The sequence below is a fragment of the Heloderma suspectum genome, chromosome 1, assembly GCF_057233095.1.
Source record: "Heloderma suspectum isolate Gila_16-S chromosome 1, 16-S_ref, whole genome shotgun sequence".
NCBI classification, from domain to species: Eukaryota; Metazoa; Chordata; class Lepidosauria; order Squamata; family Helodermatidae; genus Heloderma; species Heloderma suspectum.
The window spans coordinates 139,493,395-139,517,972 of record NC_139458.1 but is presented as its reverse complement, the minus strand read 5'-3'; the positions used below and the strand labels follow the sequence as shown (position 1 = coordinate 139,517,972).

Below are 24,578 nucleotides of genomic sequence, written 5' to 3'. Positions count from 1 at the left end.
ACTGGTCCCCACTCTCTCTGTGTTCAGGAAGGTCAAGACATCTTTTTTTTAAAACTTGGCTTTTGATATTTATGTTTGTTATGGTTTTTAAAGGTTGTTTTTAATGTTTTACTGCATTTTTATTTGATTCTGGGTTTTACTTTCTGAAATCTTTGTCAACTACCTTGTTGGCTTCAGAAAGCTTGTATAGAAATAACAACAAACAAGCAAATAAACAATAAATAACATCTTTCCGTATTGGTGCAAAAGAATTAGCCAAAAGACTCAAGTCATTTTAAGCAGTTGTTTTAATAAATGTAGAATCTTTCTGTACTGAGAACCTAGTTATTTTGTTCAACACCCTCTTTAAGGCATCCTTCACCTCCTTGTTCCTCAGGCTATAGATCAAGGGGTTCAACATGGGATTCACCACAGTATAAAAGACTGACACAACCCTGTCTTCACCTGGTGAAGAGTCTGAGCTGGGCCGCATGTACATAAAAACAGCTGTTCCGAAAAATATCACGACAACCATTAAGTGAGAAGCACAGGTGGAGAAGGCTTTGCACCGGCCTTCTGAGGAATGGATTTTCAAGATGGCAGACACAATGTAGATATAAGAAAGGCATATTTCCAATGTGATAAAGATCCCATTAAAGATGCAGAAGGCAAACAGAATGATCTCGTTCGCTCTGGTGTCAGTGCAGGAGATATTGAGGAGGGGAATCACATCACAGAAGAAATGGTTGATGACATTGGAGTGACAGAAGGTCAGTCGAAAAGCACAGCTTGTGTGTATCATTGAAATCACAAAGCCACAAATGTAAGAGCTGAGAAGGAGCTGCAGGCAGAGCCGGCGGGACATGATGGTGGTATAGAGCAAGGGGTTGCAGACTGCCACATACCGATCGTACGCCATCGCAGCCAGGAGGAAGCACTCAGTAGTCCCAAATGCAATGAAGCTGTACATCTGAGCAGCACAGCCACTGAAGGAGATGGCCTTGTTCGCAGCTACCAGGTTCATCAGTGTCTTGGGGGTGATGGCTGAGGAGTAAGAGAAGTCCAGGAAAGCCAGGTGACTGAGGAAGAAGTACATAGGAGTGTGCAGTCGGGGGTCAACCCTGATTAGTGTGATCATGCCCAGGTTCCCAATCACTGTGATCAAGTACACAATTAGGAACACCACAAATAAAATGCCTTGGAGTTCTGGCCTGTCTGTTAGTCCCAGGAGGATGAATTCAGTCACGGTGGTATAGTTTTCCTCAGGCATTTTCCACAATGACCCACCTAATATGGCTGATGATGGGCAGTTAAAATAGGGAATGAGTAGATGTGAATATTCTCTCTCCCACTCCCTCTATCCTACTTTTCTTTCTCTTGGTGGTTTCCTGGTGTAAATTCACTCAATGTTAATCAAGGACGGCCTGTGACTTATTTTTACCTCTTCACGTTGGTGCAGCTGTTGATGACTTGATGCCAGTTTGGGCCAGGTTGCTCCATCTTTTCTGAAAAACACAACCATAGCTGTAACTCAAACAACTCCCCATCTCTGCAGGAGAAAGTAAGCTTCTAGTAGCCTCAGTATTTGATGAAAGTGTAGTAGTTCCCATCTAGCTTCTACAATATGTCTTCCGCTACATTAGTTCTGAGAATTGTTCTAACACAGCTTTGTGCAGAATCCGGGGTGTGGCAGTGGAGAAAGAGTTTATGCTTTAAAAACAACTTCTCCCAAACATCAGACCTAAAGGGTGTTTTAAATACAAACTATGGAGAGGGTTAGTGCCCCAGTATATTTTGTCTGGATTTGTGACAAGGGGCCACTTGTATGGAAACACAAGTGAGAGGACATTTTATTTATTTATTTATTTATTTATTCATCCATTTATTTATTTGATTTATATCACACCTTTCCACCAAGGACATGGCTCTCAAGGTGGCTAACAATAAGAACCAAAATCTAAAATAATAGATTTTGGGTGAGGGGGGGAATCTCCACGGCAATGGGTTTAGTTCGCTCTCCACTTTGCTGCTCTTTTACTGAATTTGAATTTGCTCCATTTGGGGACATGCGGGGTCGAAAACCCAGATTATCCCAAAGCTAGCCTGGGGCTCTTGGCAGATCACATGGCAGTTTCCTGTGAATTACTGCACATTGTTTGGGTGGCTGCTGGATGGAGTCTCATCCATATCATCATTTAGAAAGCCTATTCCCTAACTCCCACTCTTACCTTGTTCTGCCCCTTCTGCTTTCTCTGGCTGGTGTGTGTGTAAGCATCCCCTCCCTCTTCAACCTATATCCGACCCTCCAAACCCAATTTTTAAAATGTATTTTCCATCTAAAACTGCACTAGTGCACTAGTGACAGGACTAAATGTGCAGACCTATTGATTTCATTTTACTTAGGGTGCTGGAACCATCAAGTGGAGTAGTTCTTTCCTGGGGGACTTTGCCCTGCCTCTGCTCAGTGGCGAAATAAAGACTTTTCCTCCATATGTGCTATTTTGGCTTATCGCAATGCCCTAGATTCGCTGTAGTGCATCTCTACTAAAGAATGATGGGGCTGGCCATGTCCCCCCATTAAATCCTGGGTGTGCCTCTTTGACCTGGCAGTGTCCTGGGATGCCCCATTCCCTCGTGTTCCCCCAATGGAAGTAGTTTTTCTCATTCCCATTGAGAAAATCACCACGAGCTCAGCAGTGACTGCTCACATTACCACCGTAGCAGGGGCACTCAATCACTTTAGGTAGCCTGCTTTCAATCTTTAACTACACCCCTTCTGTGCATGCTTACTCAGAAGTAAGAAATACATCTTGCTCCTCCGCAGTAAAAGGGTTAAAAGCTAACTTTAGTAACTCGCCCTAAAGCACTCTTTCACTTCTCTGATGCTCTCTTAAATCATTATTGCAATGTTGTGCTTCTTTGATGTTCTGTAGTTTCTCTGTTGTTATGTAAAATCCCTTATCCACTTTATCACAGTAATGTTACAGGAGCTTCTCACTGCAAGCAGGGAGAAGGCGAAAGGGAGGTTTGGAAGCAATAGGCAAAAGTGCAGACATGGGAAAAAATGGGGTGGGAGCAATAACTCCACAGCAGATTGCTGGGATGTGGTGAAATTGGGGTGGGGAGCTCTCAGGAGCCTCCAGATGCTGCAGTGGAGAACTGGGGATTTTAGTTTCTTCAGGAAAATCTGCACATACAGGGAAAATTAGTTGCTCTCCATTCATAATGTAGTAGCAGCAGGAAGCCTGGGCAGGGGCAGGAAATGGCCTCAGTCATTGTCTCCCCACCTTTTTTTTACTTTATGTCCACCCACCCCACACCCCACTTGTAAAGAACTTCCCTCCCCTCAGGCGGCTGTGTGAAACTGGTGAAACTGGAGCACTTACTTCAGGTTCATGATGCAGTGCTAATGCACTATTTTGACATTGCACTTCTATGCCTTATTGATTTAAGAGGCTTTTTAAAAACTTAGAGGCTACTGGGCTGAGCACACTTTTACTTTGCACCACAGATTAGTTGAAGGCAAGGTGAACTAAATACCACAAGGTAGTTCAGAACTCCTGAACGGCCAGCCATAAAATGGCGGAAACATTGGGAAAAATACAGGGAGGGGAACCATTGGGGAAACACCCCTTGACCGGGGTCAGTGAGGTCATGGCCCAGTGAAAGACACACCCCTAGGCAGGGCTATTATGCCAAAGTAAATGCAGAGGGTTGGTGCACACTGAAACAAAAGCGCAGAGAAGCCTAATTAAGGAAAAGAATTGGACTAAAAGTAGTCTCAGAAAAATGATTTTTTTCCAGTGCAAACTCTGGGATGGCTGTGGGATGGCCATGACATCATGTGTCCCGAACGGCCTCCAAACCCACAGGAGCAAAACTCCTGTGAGGACAGCTCCAGGGACAGTGGAGGGAGAAGTGGTGCATGGGCCACCACTTCCTGTACCCTGCCAGATATAGACAGGCAAGGTGGAAACACAGGAAGGCGGAGTCAGGCATCATTTTTGATTTTCATTTGGGCTTCTTTGAGGTCATTCATAACTTTTATTATTGCTATTGCTATTTATAACCTTTACAGCATTATAAATCTAGCTTTGCAATAGCTTTTGACTAGCACATTGTGCACAATTGAATATATCTGCTAAAAGGCAAACAAAATAATACAACAAAAATAAAAAGCCATACCTCCATAAGACCAGCTCCTATAAATAGTTTATATAGAAAGTTGGAATGCTACTAAAACCCCACACAGTGCATTTCATCTCAGCCTAACATTCATCAGGGAAAACATCACTCGTTTTTTTTCCTCCCAGACAATTATATGATTTGCCTCATATTGAAGTAGATGGCCTTTTTTTTTGGCTTTTCCCCATGTCTTTCTGAACGTTTCCTTCTCCTTTTTCCAATGGGAGGGAAAGAAACTACGCTAGCTCCAAGAGGATGAGGAGGAGAAGAAGAGAGCAGGAAAGAAGCCCAGGGTTGTAGGAAGGAAAGAGTCAGAGCTGCTGGAACTGGAGAATGGGTTGAAAGAGTACTAGACCCATGACAGTAAGATATTGCTTCGATAAGGGGCCTGGATAAAATAGGGACACAGTCTAGTAGAGGGTGCAATCCTATAGGGATAGATGTTCACCTCCAGACTTGGGGGAGGCTGACTATCCAATGCAGGGTGGGCAGAGCACAGAGGGGATCTTCTCCACGCTCTGGCCACCCTGCATTTGCAGCTAGATGGCCGATTTTGGCTGTCTAACTGGGGTGCCTCGGAGTGGGGTGGGGAGGCCGGACAGCGCAGAGGAAGCATCATAATGGCTCTTCTTGTGGAGGTCAACAAGGATACATCTCATCTCCCAAGTTTCTAAACATCTACATGAACCTGCTGGAAGAGGTTTCTTGGTCTTTTGGAGCCGGGTGCCATCAGTACCTTGATTGCAACCAGTTCCGTTTCTTCTTTCCAATTGAAGCAGCTATGGTGGTTTCATCTTTGAATTACTGCTTGGGATCAATAATGGGCTGAATGTGGGTGGAGAAACTGAAACTCAATCCTGATAACATGGCTATCACGTGCACATGATGTGCACAGATTGTCTCTGTCGCTCCTCCTGCCCTGTATAGGTTGATTTTAAGTCTCCGAGTTCAGGGGCTTACGATCATCGAGGGCGCAATCAATGAGACTGTGCCCCAGATTTTGTACTTAGGGTTGCCACCATTTTGTCCTCTTGTTTTAATATATTTGGTAGATACTGTCAGCTTTGAGCATCTGAAAGGTAATTCAAGCCTCAAGCGGCCCCTTGTCTTCCTGATGCAGCAAGAAGCTGAAAAGATGAGTCAGACTTACTGTGCTCCATGCGGCCCTGTAGAGGATGGCTGTTCCACTTCCCTGAAGAATGAGAATATCTGAGCTCTAGCAAATACCTAGCTTATGGTGCTATTCAGTAGAATGCTGATTTGCATTTATACTAAACTGCCCACAATATTCCAACCTGTTCTTCAACAAAGTCAACATTTTTTAAAAATCACCAGACCAACTAAGTTAATAGAACATAGTGCAGCAGAGAATGGGGTCTGGTGCCTTTTAATAATCAAGTTTACAGCCTGGTTCTATGCATGTTGACTCCCACTATGTTCAAGGGAGACTTACTCCCAGTAAGCGTGCACAGGATTAGTCTTATTTGCTAATAATTAAGAGGCCAGGTTTTTTTCCATATAGTACTAAGGTTTTAAAAGGCCCTACAACACTCCCAGCCAGCAAGTTGCAAAGACAGTTTCGAAAGGGCTCACATGCAGGTAGAGCTGGGGTATTTCTATGTTGCTCTGGTTGCTTTGGGACCTGCTTGTCCTTTGAGACATGCTTACATGATCCTTACAGATCTACCAGACTGGGGATCAACCTAGATGTGATGGCAACAGACCCTTTTTTAATTCACTTGTCCACCCCATTCGTATATGAAGTGGGTGATGGGTTGGGTGCAATGATTTACAAAAAGGTAGAATATGGCATTCCTTGTTTGAATTTATTTATTTATTTATTGCATTTATACCCCGCCTTTTTTCCTCTTGCAAGGAACCCAAGGCGGCTTACATTATCCTCCTCCTCTCCATTTTATCCTCACAACAACAACCCTGTGAGGTAGGTTGGGCTGAGAGTCTGTGACTGGCCCAGAGTCACCCAGTGAGCTTTCATGGCCAAGTGGGGACTAGAACCCGGATCTCCCAGCTCCTAGTCCAACACTCTTGCCACTACACCACACTGGCTCTTGGAATAGAAGTCCTTTTGTCCTCCAGAGACACAGCTCTTCTCATGTACATAGATTCACAAAGGGGGTTAGACAAATTCCTGGAGGAGAAGGCTATCAATGGCTACTAGTCTTGAAGGGTATTTGCTATCTCCAGTATCAGAGGCAGTATGTCTACCAGTTGCTGGGGAACATGGGCAGGAGGGTGCTGTTGCACTCTTGTCCTGCTTGTGGGTTTCCCATGGGCAGCTGGTTGGCCACTGTGTGCACAGAATGCTGGACTGGATGGATCCTTGGTCTGATCCAGCAGGGCTCTGCTTATGTTCTTAACCCGCATCCTTAGCCATGGTTACCCAAAACTGAAGTACCCCAAACTCAAGACAGAGACAGTGTGATATAGTGATTAGAGTGTCAGGTCAGAATTGGGGGGACCCAGGTTCAGCTCCCCACTCAGCCATGAAGCTGACTGGGTGATCTTGACTCAGTCACTAACTTTCAACTGTTTCCCATAGGACTTGGTTTCCAGACCCATGAAAAAGGGAAGATTAAGGGGAGACAGGATAGCTGTCTTCAAATGTCTGAAAGGCTGTCATACAGAAGATGAAACAGAGTTGTTCTCTGTTGCTGCAGAAGGCCAGACTTGAATCAGTGGGTGGAAATTGCAGAGAAGCAGATTTCTCGCTAAAGATGAGAAGAAACGTCCTAATGATAAGAGCTGCTCAACAGGCCTTGCAATGTGGTGGGTTCTCCTTTACTGGTGGCATTTAAGCAGACACTGAACAGCTATCTGTCAGAGATGCTATACTTGCATCCTGCATTGCAGATCCTGCACTGAGCAGGGGATTGGCCCAGATGAGTTCCAAGGTCTCCTCCAACTCTCTGATTCTGTGATCAAGTCTAAGTTGGTGCTGCATCAAGAACCCAGGTGGACAGAGCTGTGAGAGATCAATTCCTCCCTTCTCATTCACCCAGCTCTTGGTGATGCAAGCTGAATTGGCATCTTCTTCAAGAATCAAGTCCTGAATAATAGCTGTTTTGTTGTGCATCAATGAAACATTAAGCAACAGCTCTATAAGATTTTCTGTCATACTGGCATGAAAACTCAGGTTGCCTAGGCTAGATGAAGGACCGGATAGGAGGTCAGTTCTTAGATTTTCCAATGCCTACTGCCATAGGGTAGGGTATAAATCATGGATGGAAGGAAGGAAGGAAGGGGTCACATGGCATCTTGATGACTAACTAGTGGAGGCTGGTGGCCCCAATGTCAGTGGGGAGGTTAATTTGCTCCAGGTTTCAGTCAGAACCAATCAGAACACTAAAGGAGCTAACCAAGGTGTGGCGCTATCCACCTTGGATAGCTCCTTTAGAATTCTGATTGGTTCTGACTGAAACCTGGAGTGGATTCACCACCCCACTGACATTGGGGCCACCAGCCTCTGCTGTGACTAACAGATTGTGGCAGAAGCCTTTACAGAACAGCACCCCCTCTATCAGGTACATGAAGTGTTATCCTCAGCTAGTACACACACACACACACACACACACACTCATGCACTCACTCACTCACTCACTCACTCACATGGGTATAGAGAAAAAATTATGAACAGTGGGACCAAAAGGCCATGAAATGCAAGAGGTAAAGTCTGTGGAATGTTTAGGTAAACTCAAAACATATACAAGATAAAAATAGCAACCATTCAAAACAACAGTAGTAGGTGATGATAAGACAACTTTCCTAGCCTTCCTATGCTAATTTAACACATTCATTCATTCATTTATAGTATTTTAAACCCACCCTTTTTCCAGGGATATCAGGGCAGTATACAAAAGACATACAAGCTGAAATAAGTCTGTCTCCTGTCTCCTAGCTGAGCAGAGCAGAGGAAGCTGCTCCAGCTGGTCTAGGGGCTATACAAGGAAGCAAGCTCCCAGAGAGTGAGTGATCAGAGCGAGTGAACAGGGAGAGCAAACAGGAGTTGGCCAGGGGAGCTGCAGTGGAAGAGGAGGCAAAGGCGAAGTGGTGAGTAGGCTGGAGTAAGCCCAGGGGGCTGTCCTTTCCATTCTGAGTTGCCGTGGGCTCACCAAGTGCACCTGAGAGCTCCAACTGAATTGAGGGGGCGTGGCCTGAGTAATCCCAGCAGCTGTGTGGGCAGGAAGTTCCAGTCTGTTTCCTGCCTCCGAGCTGAGCAGAGCAGAGCAGATGAAGCTGCTCCAGCTGGTTTAGGGGCTATACAAGGAAGCAAGCTCCAGGAGGGTGAGCGATTAGAGCAAGTGAACAAGGGGAGCAAACAGAGGGGAGTTCAGCAGGAGAGGTCAAGGGGGAGGACCTAACATTTCCCCACTCATTTTTTTCATTTTTTCATTTTTTTTTCTTGTAACACATACTTCCATACCAGTGGGACTGTATTTTTAACCTCCAGTGAATAGAGGACAAAGCACAGGCTATTCTAGTACAATCAGAAAGCTAGAAACATAAAGGGAATAGAGACAATGGAAGGAAAAGACTCTCCAGTGGTGGTGACCTGAAAGGTCTGTGCCATGTTTGTTTTCTTGCCTGAGATCAACATGGCCTACATGTGCAACAAGTGCAAGTTGATCACGCTGTTGTAAGAAAAAGTAAGAGGACTGGAGCGGTGAGTGCAGACCCTCCAGGGAATAAGAGAACACGAAGAGTTCTTAGACAGAATGGTGGAACTATAGTAGCAAAGTGAAGAACAGAAGCTAGAAGAGCAACAGCAAGCTGAGGCAGAAGAGGAAAATGCTGAGGTGAGGAAAAATGAAGTAGAGGATACTCCTTGGAAAAGGGCGACAGTTAGGAGCAGAAGAACTAGAAGCCACTCTACACCAGTGGAAGCATTGGAACAATGGAACCGTTTCCAGGAACTTGAGGATGAGACTGGAGGACAGAGAAAGAATTACAGGGGATCCCGCATGAGAGCGAGGAAGAAGCTGAAGGTCAATCAAGCAGAGGCGATGAAACCAAGGCTACAACAAGAATAAGAGAAGAATAGTAGTAGTGGGAGTCTCCCTGCTGCGTGGGATCGAAACCCAAGTATGTCAGGAAGATCCGTGGACTCGCCAGGTATGCTGTCTGCCAGGAGGACAGATTAGAGACATGACTGAAGGTTTGCCTATGTTCATAAAGCGTCATAAACAGGTATCCCTTTCTTCTCATCCATGTGGGAACAAATGATACCACCAAGCAGAGCTATGAAGAAATCACATCAGACTTTGAAGCTTTGGGAAGGAAACTCAAGAACTTTGGGGCCCAGATAGTTTTCTAATCCATCCTTCCAGTAGTTATAAGGGGGACAGAAAGGGAAAGAAAAATACTCCGGGTGAATGACTGGCTATGAAGGTGGTGCTGGCGCAAGAGATTAGGATTCTGGAACCACGGGCTATACTTCTTGGAAGATGGACTATTGGCAAGGGATGTGTTGCACCTCACAAAGGCTAGGAAGAATGTATTTGGCCACAGCATGAAGAACTTCATCAGGAGGGCTTTAAACTGAATCCTACAGGGAAGGGAGATGTAAAGTTGGGGGTAACAATGGATGAAGGCTCATGCACAACAGAGATAACAGCTCAAACAGTGCCCAGTAATAGTCTTTGGAAACATGTAGGAAGAAAGCTAGACTATGAAGCACATGGTCTTCGATGCCTATATACTAATGCCCAGAGTATGGGAAACAGACAGAACGAACTTGAGCTCTTAATACAGGAGGGAAATTATGACTTGATAGGTGTAATTGAGACTTGGTGGGATGACTCTCATGACTGGAATACAGCAGTTGAAGGATATAACTTGTTCAAAAAGAACAGGAGGAACAGAAAGGGAGGTGGGGTTGCACTATATGTTAAAAATACTTATTCTGCACAGAAATACAGGAGGATGAGCTTGGTAGCCCCATCGAGAACATCTGGGTTAAAATAAATGGAGCAAAGAATAAAAAGAACCTGGAGGTCGGAGTCTACAACTGGCCACCCAACCAAGGAGAAGATGAGAATGACACTTTTGAAAAGCAAATAGCCAATGTTTCAAGGAGGCATGATGTAGTAGTAATGGGGGACTTCAATTTCCCCAATATTTATTAGGTGACAAATTCTGCAAAACATGGCCCCTCCAAAAGATTCCTGACTTGTGTTGCTGATAATTACCTCCTACAGAAAGTGAGGAAGGAACTAGAGGATCGGCTATCCTTGACTTGATCCCAACCAACAGAGATGACTTAGTGGATGCAGTTACAGGAACTCTGGGGGAAAGTGACCATGTTATACTCAAGTTCTTGGTTCCAAAGGAAGCAAAAGCCGAGTGTAGCCAAATGCGTACCCTGGATTTTAGGAAATCCAATTTTAATAAACTCAGAACAATGATAAGTAAGGTCCCATGGCAAGCAACTCTAATGAGAAAAGGAGTCCAAGATGGGTGGGAGTTTTTTAAAAAGGAAATTCTCAAGGCACAATTACAAACAATTCCAACAAGAAGAAAAGGTGAAAGGCAACAGGAGAAACCAATGTGGCTTCACAAAAAGCTTAGAGATGACCTGAAAACAAAAAAGGGACACATATAGGAAGTGGAAGGACGGCCAAGCTACAAAGGAAGGTAGCACAGAATTGCAGGGATGGCGTCAGGAAGGCTAATGCTGAGGACGAGCTGAGGTTAGTGAGGGATGCTAAAAGCAACAAAAAGGCTTTCTGCAGCTACGTGCATAGTAAAAGACAGAGAAAGAAATGGTGGTTCAGCTATTAAATAAGGATGGCAAAATGATAACAGATGACAAGGAAAAGGCAGAAGTGCTCAATTCCTACTTTGGCTCAGTCTTCTCCTGAAAGAGGGTCTATGAGCCCCCTGGTAAAGGCGAAGTACAGGCTGAAGGGGCAGGATGGCAGCTTGAGATCGATAGGCATATTTTCAAGGAACATAATTACTTTGAATGAGTTCAAATCTCCAGGGCCAGATCAACTGCATCCTAGAGTAATAAGGGAACTGGCAGAAGAACTCTCAGAACCACTGTCTACTATCTTTGAGAAATTATGGAGGACAGGTGAAGTGCCTGACTGTTAGACCCGACTGGAGGAGCGCTAATGTTGTCCCTATCTTCAAAAAGGAGGTACCTGGGAACTATAGACCAGCCAGTCTGACATCCATCTGTGGGAAAATTCTGGAGCAGATTATAAAGCAATCCATCTGTAAGCACCTTGAAAACAATGCAGTGATTACTCAAATCCAACATGGATTTGTCAAGAACAAGTCCTGCCAGACGAATCTGATCTCATTTTTTGATCAGGTCACCTCCCTTGTGGACCGTGGGAATGCTGTGGACATCATATACCTCGACTTCATCAAAGCTTTTGACAAAGTGCCCCATGATATCCTGATGAGCAAACTAGCTCAAAGTGGGCTAGATGAAACAACAAACTGGTGGATCCACAGTTGGCTGCAGAATTTTACTCAAAGAGTGCTTATCAATGGGATCTTCTTAAACTGAGGAGAGGTAATGAGCGGGGTACCGCAGGGCTTGGTCCTGGGCCCAGTGTTCTTCAATATTTTTCTTAATGACTTGGATGAGAAGGTGCAGGGAATGCTGATCAAATTTGCAGATGACACAAAATTGGGCGGGATAGCTAATACCTTGGAAGACAGAAACAGAATTCAAAGTGATCTTGGTAGATTGGAGAGCTGGGCAGAAAACAACAGAATGAAACTGAATAGGGATAAATGCCAAGTTCTGCACCTAGGAAAAAGAAACCAAATGCACAGTTACAAGATGGCGATACTTGGCTCAACAATACTACAAGAGAGAAGGATCCTGGAATTGTTGTAGATCACAAGCTGAATATGAGCCAACAATGTGTCGTGGCTGCTAAAAAGGCAAATGCTATTTTGGGCTGCATTAATAGAAGCATAGCTTCCAAATCACATGAAGTACTAGTTCCCCTCTACTCAGCACTGGTTAGGCCTCATCTTCAGTACTGCGTCTAGTTCTGGGTGCCACACTTTAAGAAGGATGCAGACAAACTGGAGAGGGTTCAGAGGAGGGAAACGAAGATGATCAGGGGACTGGAAACAAAGCCCCGTGAGGAGAGACTGAAAGAACTGGGCATGTTAAACCTGGAGAAGGAAAGACTGAGGGGAGATATGATAGTGTTTTTCAACCTAAAAGGTTGTCACAGAGAGCAAGGCCAGGATCTCTTCTTGATCATCCCAGAGTGCAGGACACAGAATAACGGGCTCAAGTTACAGGAAGCCAGATTCTGGCTGAACATCAGGAAAAATGTCCTGACTGTTAGAGCCGATTCCCTAGGGAGGTGGTGGGCTCTCCCACGCTGGAGGCATTCAAAACTAGACTGGACAGCCATCTGTCAGGGATGCTTTGATTTGGATTCCTGCACTGAGCAGGGGGTTGGACTCCCTTATAGGCCCCTTTTAGCCCTATTATTCTATGATTCTATGAAGCCACAACATCATGATACAATAAAACCACAAAACCATAAAAACATTCCCATGAAAACAAAACAGAATCATAAAAACAGTTAAGAAACCAAACATAAGCCATGCCGTAGGGGAGGAAGCCTTTGCCCTCACTGCGCTCTAAATGAACAGAATCAAATGTACAAGGGCTGTCACAGTCATTTCAATGAAGACATTCAGTGGAGGTAAGATCTGTTTTGCAATGCACAGATTAACCATTGCTATTGAAATGAATGTGGTATCCCAAGTGCAAGGTTTCTGTATGCGCATGGCAGCCAACACAGGGAGGATTGCATAGTATAATAGAGTTTTGTTGTTTCATTTTTGTTGTATAATTATTTTGTATTACTAAATTATTTCTGCATTCACTGTAAGAAGAGTTTCATCCTCACCAATTGCCTGAAAGCTTCCTTCACTTCCTTGTTCCTCAGGCTGTAGATCAGAGGGTTCACCATAGGGACCACCACTGTATAGAACACACTTGCCACTTGGTCTCGACCCAATGAATAGCTTGTATTGGGGCGTAGATATGTAAATATCAGAGTCCCGTAGAAGACTGTGACAGCTGTAAGGTGGGAAGTGCAAGTGGAGAAGGCCTTGTGCCTGCCTTGAGCAGAATGGATCTTCAGGATGGCAGACAGAATGAACAGGTAAGAGAAGAGAATGATGGAGAGGGATCCAATGGTGGTGAGTCCAGCTAGGAAGGAAATGATGGTTTCGGTGATGTAGCTATCAGAGGAAAGTGCTAATAGTGGAGGAGTGTCACAGAAGAAATGCCTGATGATGTTAGAGCCACAGTATTGTAACCTGCTTAGGAAAATGACTGTTATCATGGCATTTGTGAAGCCAACGAGACACGAGCCAGCAACCAATGGGACACAGACCATTTTTGACATAATTGCAGAATAGAGCAATGGGCTACAGATGGCCATGTAACGGTCATATGCCATAGTGGCCAGCAAGAAACACTCAGTGCACACCCAGGCAACAAAGAAGTAGAGCTGAGCAAAACATGCATCGAAGGAAATGGATTTCCTACCTGCTAGAAAGCTCATTAGCAATCTTGGGGTGATGGCTGAGGAGTAACAGATATCGACAACAGACAAGTTGCAGAGGAAGAAGTACATCGGCGTGTGGAGCCGGCTGCTGATCCTAATGAGCAAAATCATCCCCAGATTCCCCAACAGGGTGACAGTGTAGATCATGAGGAACAGCACAAACAGGGGAAGCTGCTGCTCTGGGCCTTCTGAGAATCCCAGGAGAATGAACTCTGTCACCATGGTGCAGTTTCCCTCTACATCTGTTTCCAAATTCTGAGATCTGCAGGACAGTTTAAAAAGCCATGATGCCAGTCATTCATCCCTTGAGTTTTCTTTAGAGATTACAGCTGTCCTGGGGTAGCATGCCTAGAAATGAAGTTCTACTTGAGTGTAATACACACCTGTATTCAGGGTGGGCGGGTGGAATTCTAACTCAAGAAGAAGGTAGGTCCCCCACATATGATGTACAGTCACCACTATCAACATACCACCATCCAGACTAGTACAATGTGCCAGAAGCATAAACTGGGGGTTGGATCCAAGATCGTGGTTCTGCCAGCGGAACAGAGAGCACTTGTGGAACAGGACTTCCTCATCCTCTCCTCCCCCCTCCCCCTGCAGCGCCCTGTGCACCCTCCAAATCTGCCATTCTGCTGGCAGAACCACAGTCTTCGATCCAACCAAAGAACCAAAAATATGTGCAGATCCAGCCACACAATCTCATTCACACACTATAATCCTTGATTAGCGATTTTACAAAGCTGGTTTAAATCTCTAAGTATTTCTGTTGTTTTCTTTTCTGTTAACCTAACACAAGCAAAAGATTAAAAAATCCAAGAAAATAATAAGGAGGGAGGCTGAGCTCACCCTTTGAAATAACTGTGCAGGGTGGGCTCTGGCCCTCCCTGGATTCCTCTGCTGCCTGTACTGCCATGGTTGCCTCTGCCTTCACAGTTGATCTTCTTCCAATCTGAGTACATGTTCTATGCAGAATGTACCAGCTTGAGCGAGTACACGAATACATGTTCTATCTGACGGTCTGTCTACTTAACATGCAAGATACGGACCTCCCAAAGGGCCAGGCATTGCTTGTGTGTTACACATGCTATCAGAGAGAACCACATGGCCAGTACGGGAAAGGACTGTAGCTCAGTAGCAGAGCGCCTGCTTTGCATGCCAAAGGTCCCCGTTCAATCCCTGGCATCTCCAAGTAGGTCTGAGAAAGATCCCTCCTAAGAGCCTGGAGAGCAACTGCCAGTCAATGTAGACCAGACTTCCCCAGCCTGATGCCTTCCAGCTGTGTTGGACTACAACACCCATCCTCTCCAGACAGCATGACTATTGGGATTGTAGTCCAAGACATCTGGAGGCAGCAGGTTGGGGAAGGCTGATGTAGACAGTACTGAGGTAGCTGGACTACTGATCTGACTTGGTGTAAGGATTATTATTATTATTATTATTATTATTAAATTTATTAATCGCCCATCTGGCTGGTCACCCAGCCACTCTGGGCGATGTACAACACACAATAAAAACAGTTTAAAACAATAAAATTCTACAATAAAAACATTTTCTAAAATACCCTAACCTACCCCAAATGGCTGCCTCAACAACCACGTTTTTACTGCATGGCTGAAGCTCATTAAAGAGGGGGCATGGCGGAGTTCCCTAGGGAGGGAGTTCCACAGAGTGGGGGCCACCACAGAAAAGGCCCTCTCCCTCGTCCCCACCAGTCTAGCTGTCCTGGCTGATGGGACAGAGAGAAGGCCATCCGAGGCTGATCTTGTTAAGCGGCCTGCCTGGTGTTGAAGCTTCCTACGTTCTTTACAGATACTCAGTTTGGCCGCGGAGTATTCACAGAGGTGGCAGTGACCATGCTGGCCCGGGGGTGGGTGGGTTCTGAGAACTTTCAGCCGTCATCTCTGGATGCTAAGATAAGCAGATTCCAACTTCCTTGGTTAAAAAACATAGAGTGAAAAGGGTTGACAATAAAGGATGTAGGCTCTCCCCTCCCTCCACAGGTATCTTCTTGATTTTGGTGGTGGTGGGGTTGATTGGGAACATATATCACAGCTTTCCTCACTATCTTCCAGAATGCAACGTTCCAGCCTCAGTTCCCTATCTGTACAATGGGCACTAGAACAACCTACCTCACTGGACTGTTGTGTAGATGGACACAGCTGTAAAATGCTTTGCACATTAAAAATGTTATATAAATGATCAATAAAATTATAGTTAAAGGATGCACTGGTTACCAGTTGTTTTCCGGGCCAAATTCAAGGTGTTGGTTTTGACCTTTAAAACCCTATATGGTTCCGGCCCAGCCTATCTTAAGGAGCGCCTCCAGCAGCACCAGACAGGCCGCTTAACAAGATCAGCCTCGGATGGCCTTCTCTCTGTCCCATCAGCCAGGACAGCTAGACTGGTGGGGACGAGGGAGAGGGCCTTTTCTGTGGTGGCCCCCACTCTGTGGAACTCCCTCCCTAGGGAACTCCGCCATGCCCCCTCTTTAATGAGCTTCCGTCGTGCATTAAAAACGTGGTTGTTCAGGCAGGCATTTGGGGCGGGTTCGGGTATTTTAGAAAATGTTTTTACTGTAGAATTTTATTGTTTTAAACTGTTTTATTGTATGTTGTACATCGCCCAGAGTGGCCGGGTGACCAGCCAGATGGGTGATTAATAAATTTAATAATAATAATAATAATAATAATAATAATGCAAGTCTAGCCACTAGCCTTTCTGTCTGTGGCATTCATACGCTTTGTGGAATGCAGGCGACCTTTTCTTAGATCCATTTCAATATGACTTTTTCCTACCCAGAGATAAACAACAACTCCCGTTCTGCAAATCCCAGGTTTAGAACTGAAATAAATTAGACAATGTAAATAGATTGATGCATAACTTTATTCTGACTGATGAATGTGGATTTCCTGGTTGCAATATGGGATTTTAGTAGAGCACAGAAACCTTGATTCCTTGATAATGGCCACCCAGAATCAAAGGAATACCGAGGACCTAGGCAGGGCTGGCCCAAGGCATTTTGCCACCTGAGGTAAAGCAGATACCCTCCCGCCCAAGTCAAGGTGCATAGTACCCATGGTCAGTCAAGTTATTTTGGCACCTGAGGGAGAAAATCCCACAAGCGCCTCTTGCCTTCCCTGGCAGCAAAAACACATCAAATAATAAATTAAATAATTAACAATTTACTGCCTGTTCATGATAGTTAAAATCCACTGCCTGAGGTGGCCACCTCACTGTGCCTAATGGTAGGGAAGGCCCTGGTCTTAGGCATAAGGTCACATAGAGAGCCATTGACAGAAGGGTCCATGTACTTCAGCTTCTCAATCCCATAGCTGATGAGGCAGCTATGGAAGTTCCCTCTTAATATGGTTGTTGAATATATACAAAGCATAACTTATATCCATATCATTTTTATGAGCTAAATAAATCTGCATTAGCTTCATCATGGAAAATAACCGTGGTGTTCCATTAACACAGAAGTTATAGACTTGGCATAATGATAATACTTAACATTTGCACAGTCCTTTCAAGTGTTCAAAATGCTTCACATATATTATGTAGTTGTAATGCTTACAACAACCCTTTAAGACAGTCTTCACAGGGCCGGCTGTACCATTAGGCAGAGTGAGGCAGCTGCCTCAGGCAGCAGATTTTTGGTTTCAAGAAAAAGCAGAGAATTGTTAAGTCATGAATTTATTATTAATAGGTTGGATCTAGACTTAGTCATACTTAGAGTAGACAGTGGGACTTTTACTGCCAGAGATGGGGAGAGATGCTTGTGGGATGGAGAGAGATGCTTGTTTTCTGCCTCAGGCACCAAAATAACTTGGTTGGCCTTGGGTACTATGCACCTTGATGGAGGGGGCAGGGGGAGGCATTTGTTGCTCTGCCTCAGGCTGCAAAACTTCTTGGGCCATCCCCGAGTCTTTGCCAACCTGATGCCCTCCAGATGTTTTGGACTTCCCATTGGCACCAGCCAGCATGGCTGATGGTTGGGAATGCTGGGAGTTATAGTCCAAAATATCTGGAGGGAACCAGGTTGAGGAGGCCTGCTGTAAGGGAAGTCAGTATTATTATTGCCCATATTACAGATGCGAGGACTGAGGCTCAGAGAATGGCTTGCTTAATAGCTCAGTCTCTCTGCCACCATGCTACACCAAGTCACATAACATACACTGAAAATGAAGAGAGATTAGACTCACCTTGCACTCTGAGAGAGGATCATGTTTCTTTAGGGATGAAAGGCATCAGCAGTGAAAAACAGGCTTTGGAAGCTTGCTCTGTTTTTGGATGAGGATTAGGGCTTGCCAACTTTTCAGTGAACTAGCAGAAGACTCCATTGTCCATGGATTGTTAGTCTGGAGAATCTAATGCAGACTACTCAAGTTTCTAGTTCTTACAACAAATGTTCTGGCATTTGAATGTTATCCTATACACATACCCCATTCCCGTCAAGGTACATCACTAAATTATATATGCTGATTCTGAAATTTCAGGTCTGTAATGCAACAGGGGAGAAGTGATGGTTCTGGAGAAGCATTGAGTTCTTTGCTTTGCCGCAACATCCCTATCTCCTCATGGCAAATTTGTCCATTACCTTAGAGCTTCTAAAATGGCAGTTTGTTTGTGTTTGCTCCAGATAAAAGTCCCAAGAAGCATTTGCCTCTGGCTTACACCACCCAGTGTTGCAGCCCAAACCTTTTACATTGGCCCCCAGCTCCGTCTGTAAGTAACGCTTCCAAATTCAGGTAATTTCTATTTAGCGGGCTCACTATCTGCAGGGCAAGTGAGATTCTCTCTTGCACTCCCCCACAAATGAAAGGGAACCTGGACTCAAGTTAGGCAAAAAAAAAAAAACACTGTTTCAAAAGCAAATTCACTTGCATGTCCTCACTTCTGCTAGTAGAGCAGCTGATAAAGATACCTCTTGCCCAGGAAAGTCATATGGTGTCCCCCCACCCCAACGTTGCAAGTTTAAAGAGATATTAAAATTGCAGTGGTAGATTTGCAGGATGAAAGTGGTTTCCTATCGTCGTCGTCATCGTCGTCATCTTCTTCATCATCATCATCATCTATAAAAGTGCCTAATTTCCACTAGATGTTTTACAAAGACAGAAATGACAGGTCCTTTCCTTCACAATCTGAGAGCGAGAGTATGCATGTGTGAGAGCGAGCAAGAGGGAAAGGGAGATGGAGAGAGGAGCTGGATAGAAAGAGAAAAATTCTATTTATCCAGCTTCTAAGCTACTCAGATCTACTTTAGCAGCCTGTTATAGCTTAGAACTTGTAAGATGCAGATGCACAGAAAGGTCTCAATGGCCCAACAGTATTTATCCAGGCCTTGGACTACTTGTGGTTACTTTGCCAGCCACAGGGGAGGCTTCTGAAGAGCCAAAAACACACACACTCTCCCTTAAGAGGAGAATTTTTTTTGCTGCACAAGAGATAGCTCATTATCTATATGTTAAAATCAAAGCCTTTCAGAAATTGATCCCCGGATCATTTATTATTATGGCTGACTTGGAGGTAGAACTAATGCATGCTCATATGATTATGGAATTTTACTAACCAATTGTGTATGCAGAAAGCAATCAGTGCAGTGGTGCTTGGGTGGTAATTGTAAATCAGTGGAGGTGTGGCCATGCTCCACCATGGGATGCTGAGATCTTCTTTGGTAGTGTACCACCAAAGTAATGTTTTCCAGTAATCTGGAAAAACATTTGGCCACATTACAGCAAATCCTTGGAGGTAGATAATAGAACCTATTAATGACCAGTTACCCTGGGGTAACAAGTACCCCTGAATATGGATGTCAGAGAAATTGGCAACGGAACCAAATGAGTTCAGATTTTCATGAATCTAACCTGCAGATTCACAGTGGTCTGGCTTTTCCGCTGTCAGGCAGATTCCATGGACTTGCAGATTGGTTTTCTAATGTTCCTGAATTTTGCACAAATTGTGTCGTAGAAAAACAAGCAATTTTTTTTTTTTTTTAAAAAGGCTAAAAATGCACACCCCCCCCCAAAGGCTGAAGTGTGAAAATGCCCATTTGGAGGGAATCTGCGCATTTTCGCATGTGCAAAAATGCACATTTGTGCAAATGCACATTTGCACAAACTCGGGAACAGAAAAAATCTGATTCCGTCAATGGTGGATGATGGAACAAAAGGCACCAGACAATCTGTGAACAGAGATGGAACAGATTTTACACAATCCATACATCCCTATCCCTGAACTCACTTCAGCCTCTGGGCTACCTGTAAGTTTGCTAGCCATCATCAGAATTTGATCATCTGTTTCCAATCTTAGATTTTTAAATTACTTTCTAGGTAGTTTTGTTTAGCAAACAAAGCAACATTCTGTCAAGTGTCCATATTCTGTCACCAAGTAATAGTTTGATCTTTGGCTGAACTGACCGATGAGCCTAAATTTAAGGTGTCTACATCAGACTTCCCCAACCTGGTGTCCTTCTGATGTTTTAAACTACAACTCCCATGCGTCCTGATGATTAGACATGCTGGCTGTGGCTTATGGGAGTTGAGGTCCATAACATCTGCGGGGCACCAGGTTGGGGAAGCCTGGTTTAGATCATCTGGGGGGGGGGAATTTACACTACTGCACATTAGCATTAACTAATTAGCACATTTCACAAGTACACAAGTGTGCATTAGCACAGATAAGATGGGGGGAGCAATCCTAAGGCCGCTAGTCAGTGGCTAGACAGCCATAGGATCTCTGGTTTTCTGGGAACTGACCTCGGAGCCTGTGCTCCGGGAGAACTGACCTCCCCCCCGCTTCTGCACTGTCTCGCAGGCAGCATGGAACAGCCCTGAGCATGGAACAGAACACAGGGCGTTCTGGGAGGCATTCCGGGGCGGGGAGGGCAGAAATGCCTGTACAACAAATCCTATGTGTCGTACAGCAGCCTCTTCCCCCACTCTGTGCTCCTGCAGCTAGACAGCTGAACGTGTGTTCCAGGTTCTGCAACAACTGAAGCTTCTACATCTTTAATAACTTCTAATGATATTTGACCCTTTTCATTGTCCGCAGTTGCTTCTACTTGATTTCTTCTTTTGCTTGCTTGGATCTATGGTCCTTTTATCCATCATTGTGTTTGATCTGCTGCCTCTGTTTGTTTCTTTATTTACCTTTATAATTTTTGTGCTATTATTATGTCTTTTATTGTATTTTAATGCCCATATTGTAGGCATCTTGAAGCTTTTTTTTTTTTTTTATAAAAGGCAGTAATCAAGGTGCAATCTTATGCAAGTTTAGACAGAAAGAAGCCCTACAACTCCCAGTGTGCCCCAACCAACCACTCTGGTTGGGGCATGCTGGAAGTGTCTAGCCGTAAATGCAGGGCAGGAGAAGCGTGGAGGGAACTATCCCCTCCGTGCTTCTCCTGCCCTGCTTTGGATAGGTGGTTGCCTCTGAGTTCAGAGGCGGCTGCCTATCCCCATAGGATTGTGCCCATAGTTATTTAGAATATTTAGGGTGCAGTCCTATGCATGTTTTTTTAGATAGAAAAAAGTTGTACAACTTCTAGTATGTCCCAACCAACATGGTTGGTTGGGGGACGCTGGGAGTTGTAGGACTTCTTTCTGTCTAAACTTGCATAAGATTGCACCTTGATTCCTGCCTTTTATAAAAAAGCATCAAGGTGTCTACAATATGGGCATTAAAATACAATGAAAGACATAATAATAGCACAAAAATTAAAAAGGTAAAGGAACAATCAGAGGCAGCAAATCAAACACAATGATGGATAAAAGGACCATAGATCCAAGCAAGCAAAAGAAGAAATCAAGTAGAAGCAACAGAGGACAGTTAAAAGAGTCAAATATCATTAAAAGTTATTAAAGATGTAGAAGCTTCAATTGTTGCAGAACCTGGAACAGAATTTCATATCACCTATTGTAGAAACCTTTGCACTGGATGGAAGACAGAGCACAGTGGCACTGGCTAGGTTTGCATGCAGTTGTGATCAGTCTGTTTTGGATGCCAAAACTTGCTTTGTTTTCAGCCAATAACATTTGATGGTAAAAAAAAAGTCCTGATGCGTCTAAGGTGCAAACCCTTATTTTTCATAAACTGATAATGACAATATGCGAACATAGTGTAAATAGGGTGGCCAGTTATGCATCACCCCCAAAAGAGGACAGGCATCACTGAAAAAGAAGACGAAAGAGGTCACAGATTTGCAAAAGAAAAAAGAAGCAGCAGCATGTGCTGATTTTTATATAGAGATGCAAATTTAGAAGTAATTCTGGTTACTTCCCCATAGTGGGGAAGATCATAACAGGATGCGTGTGTGTGTGTGTGTGTGTGCGCGCGCGCGTGCGCCTGATCAGTCTGCTGCCCTGGTTGCAGCTGTGGATGGACAACTTCAAGGCTGCTCCTGCCTCTGTTCCTTCTTCTGATTCTTTATCTTTAAACTGGGCTTGGACCAGACAGCCCTTCAAACACCGTCCTCTGTAAAGGAGGTCACATGGCCACCTAGCTGTAAAATGGGCGGTGAGTAAGGGCAATTGGCTTATTGCTCATTAATATATACCAGCAACTTCACTGCAACTCCAACTTTTGCGTATGGAGATGTATCTCTGAAACGTGCATAACCAGTAAAAGTTCACCTAAGAAAATAAGGAGCAGTAAACTGACGGAAATTATTCTAGCTAAATCCACGGTTATGCATGAGTTTTGAATATGACTACTTGGTTATGAATTTGGGGCTGATTCTTGCAAATGGAAGTCAGGCTCACTGTTGAGGCATGGCTGAAATGCAGTGCATTTCATTGGTGTAACTAATGCCGGTTTGTGAAATTATGCAGCAGTACAAAAATGGGGAAAGATAATATGTCTAAAGTGGCCAGCATGGTGATTGTCAGCACTCCTGTACAGTAACAGGAAGTCTGGGGTGGTGAAACCTTGATTAGCAATGGATACAGAGGCAGAATACTGTTGAGTGTAATCCCACACCATTTCCCTACCTGTTTGTTACTGTTTATTCGGTCAGTCGCTTCCGACTCTTCGTGACTTCATGGACCAGCCCACGCCAGAGCTTCCCGTCGTCTGTCGCCACCACTCAAGGCTTTAAACTCTGAATGGGCCTCACAGAAAAGGCTTCCCTGTTCTTTCGACTGAAAAGACTGAATACACTCTCCAAATAGCCACTAGATGTCACCAAAGATCCATCTGTATTAGGTTCATCATCATCCATCCATCATCGTGTAATGTTACTGGCAATTTAGGAGGAGCAAGAACTCTGAGGTGGGTGGAACTCCTTTTCAAAACCCCTCTGTTCCATGAAACCTTTGGCTTAACCCCTTAGCCATCACCCCAACCTGAAACTAATCCTAGGTTGGTATAACTGCATTTGCACACATTCGGCCCCTGGTGTGCTTGGCACTGTCTCCCCAACTTTCCTTCTTTCGTTCCCCACCTTTCAAAATGTCAAAGCTTATTGGGACAGGGCCCTGTCTTTATTGCTCATGTTGCTCTGTAAAGCACCATGTTGTCGTTGTTTCAAATCAGAGCACCTTGTAAGGGTTCAGAAGACATACAAAAAATTATATATCACCCTCATGGTGCTTATGCATCACTCAGGACGGCTGACGTCAATTAAAGCTAACTATGAAATAGAATAAAATTCCAAAAGCACACACGGAACAATATAATAACAAGAGTGATGGGGCAGCAGATAAAACAACGGTGTAACATGAAAACTCCTTAACTCAACCCCAGATAGTGAACCCTAAGACTGAAGGTGAGAATTTCGAAGACACTTCCTGCTGTCTACCGTACATGGGTGACTTCATCCAAGCTTCAAACCCCAGAGCGATCCTTGAACTGATTTGTACTTCTCATCATTGACTAGCCTTAAGGCATGCTGAGGAGACGGGCCAGTTCGCACGATCACCACAGCCCACCGTGGCCTATTTAAGCCATGGTGGATTGTGGTGCATGCCAGTGGCCATTGTGAATATTCAATATGTGTTGTCCGAACCTCAGTGAGAGTGGGTTGTTGGCATGGTTAACAAACCACCCACAAACCACGGGCTGTTTTAGGGTAGTGGGTGGTTTGTTAACCATGCCAACAACCCACCCTTGCTGGGTTTGGACAACACAATAAGCCACCTGCCATGGCTTGGATATTCAAAATGGCTGCTGGCACACACCACAAGCCACTGTGGAGTAAATAGGCCATGGTGGGCTGTGGAGCTCATGTGAACCTAGGTCACTTACTGTATCCCTCCCACTGGTCAGGTTTAGATGGGAGCCCAAGGGTAGGTTCCCCACAAATCCCTTTGAGCCTCTTGGTTGTGAGAGGTTTGTTGGATAAGCAACCCTTGGCCCTTAAGATGGCTAAGGGTGCTCACCAGGGTAGCCCAGCCTTCAGTCCCTCCCAGCCTATACTGGTGACACAAGTTGAGACTGATAAAAGCATTACCAAAATCAGAGCAAATGGTGAAACCTCAGCCCCCCCCCCCATGCCCACAGTGTGGAGAAAGCCAAAAAAGGTGTTATGTTTGGCTAATCTTGGCAAACACCAGCAAAATTCCTACTCATCCTCTAAATTGTGACTGGCTAATCCCACACTGGTAGGCCTTAGGAGGGGCAGGTAGAACAGCTGCTGACAAAATGCTGCTTGTGAGGGGCAGCACCTGCCTTTTAAGGCCAGCTCCCTTCACCATCTCTCATTGGCCAGCTGCCTTCTAGACCAGACTGCCCCAAACTGGTGCCCTCCAGATGTGTTGGACTGCAACTCCCATAATTCCCAGCCAGCATGGCCTTTGGCCTCATGCTCATCCTGGCCAGGGTGGGGTAAACCTGCTC

At 44.7% G+C, this 24,578-nt stretch overlaps 3 protein-coding genes across 3 annotated transcripts in view; 1 reads left to right on the top strand and 2 right to left on the bottom strand.

The window, feature by feature from the left end:
• Positions 1–274: 274 nt before the first annotated feature.
• Positions 275–22,899, bottom strand: LOC146358110 (olfactory receptor 5AP2-like). Its single transcript, XM_084857334.1, has 2 exons — positions 22,733–22,899; positions 275–1,484 (listed from the first exon to the last, which is right to left on the bottom strand). Exon 2 carries the CDS (start codon positions 1,247–1,249, stop codon positions 275–277), a length of 975 nt encoding a protein of 324 aa, XP_084713460.1. The 5' UTR covers positions 1,250–1,484; positions 22,733–22,899.
• Positions 13,050–13,988, bottom strand: LOC146358111 (olfactory receptor 5F1-like). Its single transcript, XM_084860651.1, has one exon. The coding sequence runs from the start codon at positions 13,962–13,964 to the stop codon at positions 13,050–13,052; it is 915 nt and encodes a 304-aa protein (XP_084716777.1). The 5' UTR covers positions 13,965–13,988.
• Positions 22,231–24,578, top strand: part of LOC146358108 (olfactory receptor 5V1-like) — a 25,336-nt gene continuing 22,988 nt past the window's right edge. The window contains exons 1-2 of the mRNA XM_084860636.1: positions 22,231–22,259; positions 22,759–23,012. The gene's annotated coding sequence lies outside the window, so the exon portion shown is untranslated. The remainder of the gene's footprint in view (positions 22,260–22,758; positions 23,013–24,578) is intronic.